This window comes from Eumetopias jubatus, unplaced genomic scaffold (assembly GCF_037043125.1).
Source record: "Eumetopias jubatus isolate StellerSeaLion01/CBP00866 unplaced genomic scaffold, mEumJub1_p1.0 scaffold_9, whole genome shotgun sequence".
Taxonomy (NCBI): domain Eukaryota; kingdom Metazoa; phylum Chordata; class Mammalia; order Carnivora; family Otariidae; genus Eumetopias; species Eumetopias jubatus.
The window spans coordinates 97049386-97061538 of record NW_028274815.1 but is presented as its reverse complement, the minus strand read 5'-3'; the positions used below and the strand labels follow the sequence as shown (position 1 = coordinate 97061538).

Genomic DNA, 12153 nt, shown 5'->3' with positions numbered 1-12153 from the left:
AAGCTCCAAATCATTGCAAACCCTGGAATAAGGTATTTTTGCCCCAAAGAGTAAAACTACGATGAACTTCACCAATTAATAAATTCGTACAAAGAAGACACATTCCACAAGTTGATGAAACTGGTGCCTCATGCATCTTGATATTCCTCAGTATCTTTAATACCAAACATAGCAAGCCTACCATTGATTTACCATAACGATATTTATAAAGAAAGAATGTAAGCAGACTGTCACAACTGAGGTTTATCTTCTTTCCTTTAGGGCTCTGGTTTCCATCTGGAAATGTGAATTTATTTTCCACCCCTGACACATGAAAAGAATTATTTTATTTTAGGGAGAGAGAGAGAGAATTGTTTCGTGAGAATTTCTGAAACTTTGTGAGGTAGGCCTGGATTCCTGCTACTTCCTTATTGCCTATGAAGAGATTTTCTCATCGAACAAATGAGGATGAGAGTATTCGTCACTGCTATGTGATCACCTACTATGTGCAGGCACATAGTGCTGAGCACTGTCCTGCTAACCTCGCATCAAACCACAGGACAGACCTGTGAGGTGGGTGCCATCGTTACTTGTGTTTTACAGAGGTTGGAAACCGAGGCATGGAGAAGGCAAGACTCAAGATTTGACCCCAGGTCATCTGATTCTAAAGCCTGCCCTTTATCTATGGCTCCATGCAGCCTCTCCACTCTTCACAGGTCTGTAGGCAGGGTTCAGATGGTTCATGGCAATTAAACATGGAGGGATGCTTACCATAGGGTCAGGCTCCATATGTCAGCTTCCCTCCTTGCTCTTGCTTTCCACTAGATCCTGATTTCTTTAAGAGAAAGGACTATACTTCACATTTTTCCCCCACTGACACAGTACCTTGAACCTTGGCACATCAGAGTTATGCAAATGGTTACTGAATGAATGAATCAATGAATAACTGATACAATTGATAACAACACATATCTCACGCACAACACTAAGAATGTACACACTAGGGAAGATGTTTTCTAAGGACCATTTTTCATCCAAGATTGATATTTTAGTCAACTTTATTTGCCTAGCTATATCCTGTTTTACTTCAGGGACTGTTTTGTTATCCTAAAACAGATATCTATCCAGAAAGATAGAACAAAGATCTCTGTTTGTATAGGCTTACCCTTACCCCATTTCTGTGCAATTAGTGAGAGACTCCTTGGGACAAATCAAGAGAGAAATGCTTTCCACACTTTTGCTTCAGACTTAAATTTCAAATGTATCCTCCTGCTACAACAGGGTTTTGATATAAAATTTGCTGACTTGGGTTTCTAAATATAAAGACTTCAGATCTTTTATTTAAATGCATCTACTGTTGGGGCACCTGGGTGGTTCAGTCGTTAAGCATCTGCCTTCGGCTCAGATCATGATCTCAGGGTCCTGGGATCCAGCCCCCTGTCGGGCTCTCTGCTCAGCAGGGAGCCTGCTTCTCCCTCTCCCACTCCCCCTGCTTGTGTTCCCTCTCTCGCTGTGTCTCTCTCTGTCAAAGAAATAAAATCTTTTTAAAAAAATGCATCTACTGTTCAGGGTGCCTGAGTGGCTCAGTTGGTTGGTTAAGCATCCAACTCTTGATTTTGGCTGAGGTCATAATCTCAGGGTTGTGAGATTGAGCCTGCATCCGGCTCTGCGCTCAAAGCAGAGTATTCTTGAGATTCTTTCCCCCTTCCCTCTCCCCCCCCCCGCTCCTCCCCCGTTTATGCCCTCTCTCTCTCTCTCTCAAATAAATAAATACATAAAATCTTTTAGAAAAATAAATGCATCTACTGTTCAAGTGGATTTTTTTAAACATAACATTGCTTTAAAGAAAGAAAAGGTATTTTATTCCATTCATATTAATGCTGCTAAACAAAGAAAAGACATAAGCTATCAGACTGAGTACACATTGTTACTTCTATGGCACTTCAGTGATATATACTCTCATTGCGACATCCAAACTCTGATACACCATTCAAAGAGAAATCAAATCCTGAAAACAAATTCAATTTTGTAATTTTTCCTGAAACAGTTTTGCTGATAAGTGAGACCCAGAGACAACTACATCCCTGACAGGTAATAACGTCAATTTCAGTTGCACGTACTCCTATTCCTTCACTTTAAATACTCCAAATAGGCTGGCAGAAAATCCAGAAGTGGGTACCCACCATGTTCTCAATTTCAAACAACAGCATGGCCTAGTCAGTAAAGACATACCTGACCGTGAATGAAATACAAGTGGGTCTACTTCTCTGCTGGCTGCCACCAGCCTTCTGTGCAAAGTTATTAAATGAAATTGTTAGAAATTGCTGATTTTATTGAATCCCCCTTGAGTTAAGACTTTGAAAACTATTTTGTATTGGTGAATATATAAAGTCCTCTCCACATTTAGAAATATTGCCTTCAGTGTGTCTCTCCAACCTCCTACTTCTTCCCTCCTCTGCAGATTATATTTCTTCATTATTATTGAAACTGGACATTTAGCAGCCACCAAATAGACGCCTAGTCCATGCTGTCAACCTACCTCTTGAAATGAAGGCAGGGCCCCCTCACAAGTGACACAGTATTTCAGGTGAGCTGGATTCCCTGTACCACAGGTGCGGCAGACTACTTTCTCCTTGAAAACAAAGAATGAGAAATATATTTTTCTCTGAGCAAACAACTGTGCAAAGAAATCATCAAGCAGTCTTTTCAATCAGCCAGCTATGGACCCTATTTTAACACCCAGACCCTGAAACTGGATTGGTTTAGGAATGATTACAACATAGTGTCAGACAAAAATCATTTTAAAAGAAACTCTCCCCCCCGCCCCGCCCAAAGAAACAAAACTCAAAATGAACAAACTGAAAACAAGTATTCATTTGGTCTCAGAAAGGCAAATAAAAAATTTTGCACTGATTATGTATAAGTATTTACTTTTTTTCTCCCCAGTGGAAAACATGATGGTAGGGTCTTCATCTCATGGCTTGAACAATAAACAGAAAAGTCCAAGACTAGCAAAAGCTTATCTATGTGTTTACAAGTCATCTTGTAAACAGCCCATGGGGCTTCATGTTAATGAATTTAGGTTTGCTCTATAGTTTCTCACTCAGAAATGCAAAAATGAAAAGACTGTCTTAGAAAATAAATGGTAAGTACAACTTTCCAAGTTAGGAAACTGAGGATAAGTAGCAATAAAGAGAGGAAGGAAGGAAGGAAGGAAGGAAGGAAGGAAGGAAGGAAGGAAGGAAGGAAGGAGGGAGGGAGGGAGGGAGGGAGGGAGGGAGGGAGGGAGGGAGGGAGAGAAGGAAGGGAGGAAGGGAGGAAGGGAGGAAGGGAGGAAGGGAGGAAGGGAGGAAGGAATATTAAAATAGTCTACTAGAGTTCAACTATTAGAGGTTTGCTAAAACCTGTTCAGTCGCTGGACTATTCTGCACTATCAGGATACTATCCCCTTCACTTATCAGTGACACTCAGTGTTCCTTTCTACTCCAGTGCCTACATTTCCCAGGTGTCCTGAAACTGACACCATGTGTTCTGAAGCTGTAGAGGCAAAGAAGATGATCAAGAGAAAGTCCAACTCCCAGGATTGTAGTTCCAATGCCACTAGGTAGGCTATGAGGTCCCTGGCCTTTCCAAGTCTGGTTAATTTCACTCCAAGTGAAATTAAACCAAGTAGAAGACTCCAAGTTCTTGCAACTCAAAGAACTCCTAAAGTGCAAATGGCTGACTGACTGCTATTCAAAATATCAGAATATCACAGACTCGCTCTCTGTGGATCCTGACACTCCCTGGTTCCAGCATTCTTCAAAGTTGCTTAAAGTCTCTGTAGCATAATCTGCAACTGCCAGAGCTTTTCTGTGAGATTTAGGACTGTGGTCTTCCTGGAGACTCAGAAAAGATCTGGTGACACTCAAGACACTCCTTGAGAAGTGAGTCAAATTTCCTGTCCCTGTGTTATAAAAAATACTGAGATCAAACAAAAATAACAAAGCTGTTTGCTGCAGGAAATATTCTGGAAAGACTATAAACCAGTAAGGCTGCTTACTTTTCAGTCCAACAGCTTACCTCAGGATCCTCATGCTGGCAGGTCCCACAATCCAAAATTAGTATATCCGCACATCGTTAATATTTCTATGTGTGTGTGCGTGTGTGTGTGCATGCACATGTGTGTTCGCATGCACATGTAGTGAGAACACCTAAAATCTACTCTCAGCAAATTTCCAGTATACAAAGATGGATATATTAATTAGCTTGACTGCAGTAGTCATTTCACTATGTACATGTATACTAAAACATCATCACCTTAAACATATAAAATTTTTATTTATTTATTTATTTTGAGAGAGAGAGAGAGAGAGCAGGGGTGGGGGGCAGAGGGAGAGAGAGAATCTTAAGAAGACTCCACACATAGCACAGAGCCTGACGCAGGGCTCAATCTCACCACCCTGAGATCAGATCTGAGTTGAAATCAAGAGTCAGATGCTTAACCGACTGAGCCACCCAGTGGCTAAAATTTTTATTTAAATAAATTATTAAATTTTTTATTTAAATATTTTAAAATTTTATTTAAATAAACTATTTTTAAAGCTAGCATGTCATAACTTTGCCCGATCCAACCTAACTCTGCCCTATCCCAATCCTGCCTTGCAAAACTCCCTTTTAAATTTTTTTTAACTAATAAACTTCATTTTCTAGAGCAGTTCTAGGTTTATATCAAAACTGAGCAGAAATTACAGGGAGTTCCCATATACTTACTCCCTGTTCCCACACATACACAATCTCCCCGAATGCTGACATCCCATACCAGGATGGTACTGTCGGTACAACCAGTGAACCCACATGGACATATCATTATCACCCAAAGTCCATAACTGACCTTAGGATTCACTCTTGTCAAACTCTCTTTTTAAAAAAATCACCCAAATGCATCACTAAAACCCTATAAACACCTTTCCCTGCCTTCTCTCTTCTGAGATACTATCAAGACAGTCAAAATGGCAGTCTACATACTGTTTCAAGTCCAGTAAACACAGCCTTCTTGGCCAACAGGCATTTCTAATGGTTTTGTTGGTGACTTTTTGACACCATGTCATGGCTTACTTCCTTGAAGAGCAGTGACCATGACCCACAGATAGAAAAAATTTTACGTCACAATCACTACACTCATAGATGTCCACAGGGATGACCTGAGATTGAGGCCACTATCAGACTACCTTAAAGAAGATGCTAAACATCTGTGATGAGGACCTTTTTTTAAAAAGTCATTACCCTCTGGCACCTAGGTGGCTCAGTCAGTTAAGCATCTGCCTTTGGCTCAGGTTGTGATTCCGGGGTCCTAGGATTGAGCCCCATGTCTGGTTCCCTGCTCAGCGGGAAGTCTGCTTCTCTCTCTGCCCCCCACCTTGTGCTCTCTCTCGACCTCTCTCTTTCAAATAAATAAATAAAATCTTTAAAAAAAAAAAGTCAATACCCTCATATGCTGGGGCGCTTGGGTGACTCAGTCGTTGAGCATCTGCCTTCGGCTCAGGTCATGATCCCAGGGTCCTGGGATCAGGCTCCGCATTGGCCTCCCTGCTCAGTGGGAAGCCTAAGTCTCCCTCTCCAACTCCCCCTGCTTGTGTTCCCTCTCTCGCTGTCTCTCTCTCTGTCAAATAAATAAATAAAATAAAATAAAAAATACCCTCATTTGCTACCTCATCCATAGCATTTGCAGTGTGTCTAGTTGAATGGTTCTAAGCAATTTAGTGGACCCAACTTAGTTATTGGGGTAACATTTTTCCTTACAGAGTAGTTGGGACATGAGAACAATTTTCTAATCTCTCAAATGATAAGCTCTGACAAAATGAAGTGTGGAAAATGTAGTAGGTCATTGCAAACTTCATCTCAAAGTGGATTTTGTAAGTTACCAAGCTAAAGTTCTGCTTGATGCAGAGTTGTGGTTACACTGGCTTTAGCCCCAAATCACTGTGTGAGAGGCAGGAGTCTCATAAGGAGGTAATTGCCCCAGTCACGTGAATAATCAGATCTTTTTCAGTAATGACTTCAAGAGGATCCCAGCCCTAAGCCTGTCAGATTCTAGGAACCCAATATGACTGGAGACCTGGGGGTATACTATATGTGCTAGTTAGAGCCCAAATGAAATTGATGATCTCTTGGTAAAGGAGAATTCATGTGTTCTTGTGAAATGAGAGATGCTCAAATTAATTTCCAACTTTAGAAAATGGCCAGTGGAATACATTTGTTTAAAAACCAAAACAAAACTTGGGACACCTGGGTGGCTCGGTCGGTTGAGCGTCCAACTCTTGGTTTCAGCTCAGGTCATGATCTTGGGGTGGTGAGACTGAGCCCTGCCTCGGGCTCCTTGCTCTGCAGGGAGTCTGCTCGAGATTCTCTCTCTCACTCTCCCTCTCCCTCTGCTCCTCCCCTTCACTCACACGTGCTCTCTCTTTCTCTCTCAAATAAATAAATAAATCTTTTAAAAATATAAATAAAACCCAAAACAAAACCAAATCTAAATGTGTGAATACATATGCATGTTTCTGTGCATCCAGAAAAATACACAGAAGGATATTCACTATCATCAGTTATTTTAGGAGGATAGAAATAGAGGTGGGTGGGGAAATTACGCACCTCTTTGTATATCTTTAGGACTATTTCACTTGTTACAAAAAATTAGAAAATTTTTGAAAGTGCAAAATCCTCTTTTCTCCTTAAATACAGGCACCTGTGCCAGAGAGTAAAAGGAGAAACTTCTGCTACTATAGCTTCCAATCCTGGCAGCAAAGAAATATATATCTGATAGAGCAAAATTCCTCAGCTTTGACATGGCCTTTAAATCAACAGAAGAGGGTGCCTGGGTGGCTCAGTTGGTTAAGCGACTGCCTTCAGCTCAGGTCATGATCCTGGAGTTCCGGGATCAAGTCCCGCATCGGGCTCCCTGCTCGGCGGGGAGTCTGCTTCTCCCTCTGACCCTTCCCCGTCTCATGTGCTCTCTCTCTCTCTCATTCTCTCTCTCTTTCAAATAAATAAATAAATAAATCTTTTTTAAAAAAATAAATCAACAGAAGATAAGTCTGCACCAGTGGTTGGTAGGAAGAGGATGGATGGTGCTTTGTACCCTATGTGCAGTGAGAGGGAGACCAACATAGAAACAGCAAGGAAGGTCTTCAGCAGGCCCTGCTGGTGCCTTGGGGAAGGTAAGTCTGTTGGCTTCTGTGAACAACAGGTGTTCCCACTGACCTCGGAGGTGCCTCTCTGGGTGAGAATGTTATCTAAAAATCTATCCCCATGTAAGACCTGGGAAAGCCACTGGGATAAAGATTCTCAGCCCAGGGTTTCCAAACAGGTGTCCTTCTGTGAGTAGAAGCAGCAATACTGATTGGCCATAAATATCAGGCATCAGGCATTTCCCTTCAACATCAGATGTCATGGTGATAAAAGTCTAAAAAATCAAGTCTGATTAAATCCTGTCCCTGCTTTCAACCGTTCAGGGTGCACTGGGAGAAATCGGAGCTGCTAAGTACAGTAGAGAAGGCGCCATCTTGCACAGCCCACAGCATCTCCAGCATTTCTGCCACTCAGCAAAACCAAACTGCTTACAAAGTTTCCAGTCTCTGTACATCTTCCTGGAACACCCTCTCCCCCTGACCTCCCACACATACACATGAGCAACTTTTCTTTGCCCCATTCCTTCCCCATCTGGCAAGTGCTTGTGCCTCCCACAATATCCATCAGATGACACTCCATTTCCAAAGCTTTCCCTGGCCCCAGCCCCTGATAAGAGTTAGTGAATTCTTCCTCTGTGGCCCCACCCACCCACCAGACTGCTACCTCCACTACTGCAAGTGTGGGCAGGATCAGGGGCAGTGGGTCTAGGGATCAGAGTCCAGGGAGAGTCCAGGTGCAGAGGCCCAGAGAGTGGTCCAGGAAGCAGCATGCTGGGAAAAGTCACATCAAAGGTGTCTTTGAAAAATCCCCTCAGTACCTGAGGGTTCACACTCGAGGTGTAAGGCAGAACCCAGAGAAATAAAGTGAAGCTGAAGGAAGGTTCATGGCTGCACCATCATGAGGGATGCCAGACTAGGCCCGAGTGCCTGTGAATTCTAGAGGCCGGGCCTAGAGACCACTCCTTCCTCAGACCCCTTCCCCCGATCGTCCCTATTCAAGGAACCCTAAAGTGGGTGTCCAGAGACTATTCCTCAGGCTCATACCACTCCCTGCTCCATCCATCTAACAAAACAATTAGTAAATTTTCATCTACCTGATCCTGGCCTGGCCAGTTCTTCAAAGTCTCATTTCTGAAGGCTTACATTGTTTGGAATACTTAAAAACCTTTCAGAGTGAAGGGGAGCTTGGAGGTAAAAGAAAAAGTGGATGTCCCCTTTCTCTCATAAACTTCAATACAGGTTGCTCATATGAAAATCCACAAAGTCATTTTAGGAGTATTACAGTTCCAGTTGTACATTAAATCCCTTATTACTAAAAACTCTTGCTTTTTTATGTCTCAAATTCTAAATCTATTTTTCCTTTAGTGACACTTACTTGAGATTAAAGAGGAAGTGAATGGGCCTGTAAACTGAAAAATGGGGAAAAGATACAGTTGTACATTCAATGATTCTACCAAAAATATTTTCTTGGTATGACATTGTCTAGCAATGTTTTCTGAATATATATGATGATGATACTTAAATTTTTCTTTTTCTTTTTTTTTGATACTTAACTTTTTCATCCATGTGACCGGCTATAATCATTCTTTTCTACATAACAGAGATCCATAATCAAATAAAACATAAAACAACTTTAAGGACAAGATGAAAAGTTCTTAACTGCAATATTAATTGCAATGTTGAAGTTTAAATATATAAGGTAAAAAACTGTCTAAGTTAGTTGTATGCATTTTGCCCTCCAAATCCATGTGTAGGGAACACATTTCTATGTATCTCTCTTAACAATTATAGATCCTACTGCCAGGTAAAATTCTTGGGCAGCATGCCTTCCCAAAAATTAGAGTGGATTTTGTTCACAGATATTAGTTTATCAGTTGTTCACCAACTGCATCAGCTGAAGACATTTAATGGCTTACATATCACTTTCTATATATTTTATTCATGTTTTTACAGAATCACATTTCATTACCTTCAAGCGGAGGCTGGCCTGTGGCTGCAGCTGTAGGATAAGAGAGGCCTCACACACCACACAGATGGGAGTGTTCATGGGCACCATGTTTCCACACTCTGCACATAAGCCCATCTGCACAAAGAAAGAGGTTTGTCTTGGGATGCAAAACCTGAAGGTATAAGTAGATCTTCGAATATAAGATTTAATTTGCTTTGAGGCGGAGCAAGATGGCGGAGGAGTAGGAGACCTAGATTTCGTCTGGTCTCAGGAATTCAGCTGAATAGGGATCAAACCATTCTGAACACCTACGAACTCAACAGGAGATCGAACAGGAGAGTAGCAACAACTCTCTGAACAGAGAAGCGACCACTTACTGGAAGGTAGGGCGTATGGAGAAGTGAATCAGGCGATATTCGGGAGGACAGACGGCGGGGGAGGGGCCTCCGCCGGCCGCTTCTGGCAAGTGATAGAGCCGCGGAGCACAAAATCGGACCTTTTAGAAGTTGGCTCGGCGGAGGGACGTCGCTGCAGTGGCTAAGCGGGGGGTGGAATCCTCCCGGAACAGTGTGGTCTCAGGACCCTTGGGGTCACAGAGAGACCGGGGGTGCCTGAGTGCGCCAGAGCTCCCAGGTATCAGAGCGGGGAAGCCGGCTGCAGAGACGGAGCAGAGTCGCAGGCTCTCAGCTCGGGGTTGCCATAAACTGTGATCTGCGGCCCAGTCGGGGCACGGCCCCCCCAGCAGGGACCCAACAAGCAGCAGATCCGGGGAGACTCCCCTTCCTTCCCGGGGAGGAGCGGTGCGGGAACGCACTGCAGGGATCTGCTGGGTTTGGAGACTCCACACGGGGTCAGGTGCCAGAGATAGCAATGCTCGGTCACAGGCCGGGTGAGCACGGAGTGCGGCCGGAGACCGGGGACACGGAAGTGACTGCTTTTCTCTGGGGGCGCACTGAGGAGCGGGGCCCCGAGTTCTCAGCTCCTCCGGGTGGAGATTGGGAGGCCACCATTTCTGCCCTGGTCCTCCAAAGCTGTACCGAGAGCTTGCAGGGAACAAAAGCTCCTGAGAGCAAACCGGAGCAGCTTCCTTAGCCCGGACCGACAAGGGCGGGGCAATTCCGCCTCCGGCAAAGACATTTGGAAACCACAGCAACAGGCCCCTCCCCCAGAAGATCAGCACAAACAGCCAGCAAGCCAAGACCAAGTTGATCGATCAAGGAGAACAGGAGAACTCCAGCGCTAGGGGAATACTGCACATAGATTCATGGCTTTTTTTTTTTTTTACCATGATTCATTATTTCATCAAAGTTAATTTTTGTTGACTGTTTTTTTTTATTTTTCTTTTTCCCTTTTTCAACCAACATCTTATCAATCCCTTTTTTAAAAAAAAAAATTTTTTTTATTTTTCATTTTTAGAGTCATATTTTATCCCTTCATAGTAGTTACCCTTATTTTTGGCATATATATATAAGTTGTTCTCTCTTTAAAATTTTAAGGTACAGTTTCTTCTAACAGATCAAAATATACCCTAAATCACTAGTGTATGGCTTTGTTCTAGTCTCCTGCCTGATCACATTCTCTCCCTTTTTCCTTTTTTTTTTTCTTAAATCTTCTTTCTTTTTTCAAACAACTTATCTTACCAAGTCCTTTTATAAAATCTTTTATAATTTTCATCTTTACAGTCATCTTCCATCCCTTCATTGTATCAACCCTTATTTTGTACATATATGTCTTTCTTCCTTTAAAATTTTAGGAGGCACTTTTTTCTAACAGACCATAATACGCCCAAAATCTAGTGTGTGGCACCGATCTATGCACTAGCCTGATCATATTTGATCATATTCTGCTTTTTTTGTATTGTTTTGTTTTTGTTTTTATCTTTTTTTCTTTTTTTTTTTTCTTTTTCTCTTTCTTTTTTCTTTCTTTCCCTTTCTTTTCCCCTGGTTCCAGGTCTTTTCTGATTTGTATACAGTATATTTGCTGGAGACATTGTAAACCTGTTAGCATTTTGTTCTCTCATTCATCTATTCTCCTCTGGACAAAATGACAAGACGAAAGAAATCACCTCAGCAAAAAGAACAAGAGGTAGTACCGTCAGCCAGGGACCTACTCAATACGGACATTAGTATGATGTCGGACCTAGAGTTCAGAATCATGACTTTAAAGATACTAGCTGGGCTTGAAAAAAGCGTGGAAGTTATTAGAGAAACTCTTTCTGGAGAAATAAAAGAACTAAAATCTAACCAAATCGAAATCAAAAAGGCTATTGATGAGGTGCAATCAAAAATGGGGGCACTAAATGCTAGGATAAATGAGGCAGAAGAGAGAATCAGCGATAGAGAAGACCAAATGATGGAAAATAAAGAGGCTGAGAAAAAGAGAGAGAAACAACTACAGGATCACGAGGGCAGAATTCGAGAGATAAGTGATACGAGAAGACGAAACAACATTAGAATAATTGGGATCCCAGAAGAAGAAGAGAGAGAGAGAGGGGCAGAAGGTATATTGGAGCAAATTATAGCAGAGAACTTCCCTAATGTGAGGAAGGAAACAGGCATCAAAATCCAGGAGGCACAGAGAACCCCTCTCAAAATCAATAATAATAGGTCAACACCCTGACATCTAATAGTAAAACTTACGAGTCTCAGAGACAAAGAGAAAATCCTGAAAGCAGCTCAGGAGAAGAGATATGTAACCTACAATGGTAGAAACATTAGATTGGCAACAGACCTATCCACAGAGACCTGGCAGGCCAGAAAGGACTGGCAAGATATCTTCGGAGCACTAAACGAGAAAAATATGCAGCCAAGAATACTATATCCAGCTAGGCTATCATTGAAAATAGAAGGAGAGATAAAAAGCTTCCAGAACAAACAAAAACTAAAGGAATTTGCAAACACGAAACCAGCCCTCCAAGAAATATTGAGAGGGGTCCTCTAAGCAAAGAGAGAACCTAAAAGCAGCAAAGAGCAGAAACGAACACAGACAACAGACAGTTAACAGTCACCTTACAGGTAATACAATGGCACTAAATTCATACCTTTCAATAGTTACCCTGAATGT

The 12153-nt window shown here is 42.2% G+C and overlaps 1 protein-coding gene across 1 annotated transcript in view; it reads right to left on the bottom strand.

Moving 5' to 3' along the window:
- Window positions 1-12153, bottom strand: part of DZANK1 (double zinc ribbon and ankyrin repeat domains 1) — a 68254-nt gene that overhangs the window by 17655 nt on the left and 38446 nt on the right. Inside the window, exons 8-9 of the mRNA XM_028112948.2 lie at window positions 9112-9225; window positions 2519-2611 (exon numbers count right to left, since the gene is read on the bottom strand). Of these exons, the coding sequence (XP_027968749.1) occupies window positions 2519-2611; window positions 9112-9225 (207 nt within the window). The remainder of the gene's footprint in view (window positions 1-2518; window positions 2612-9111; window positions 9226-12153) is intronic.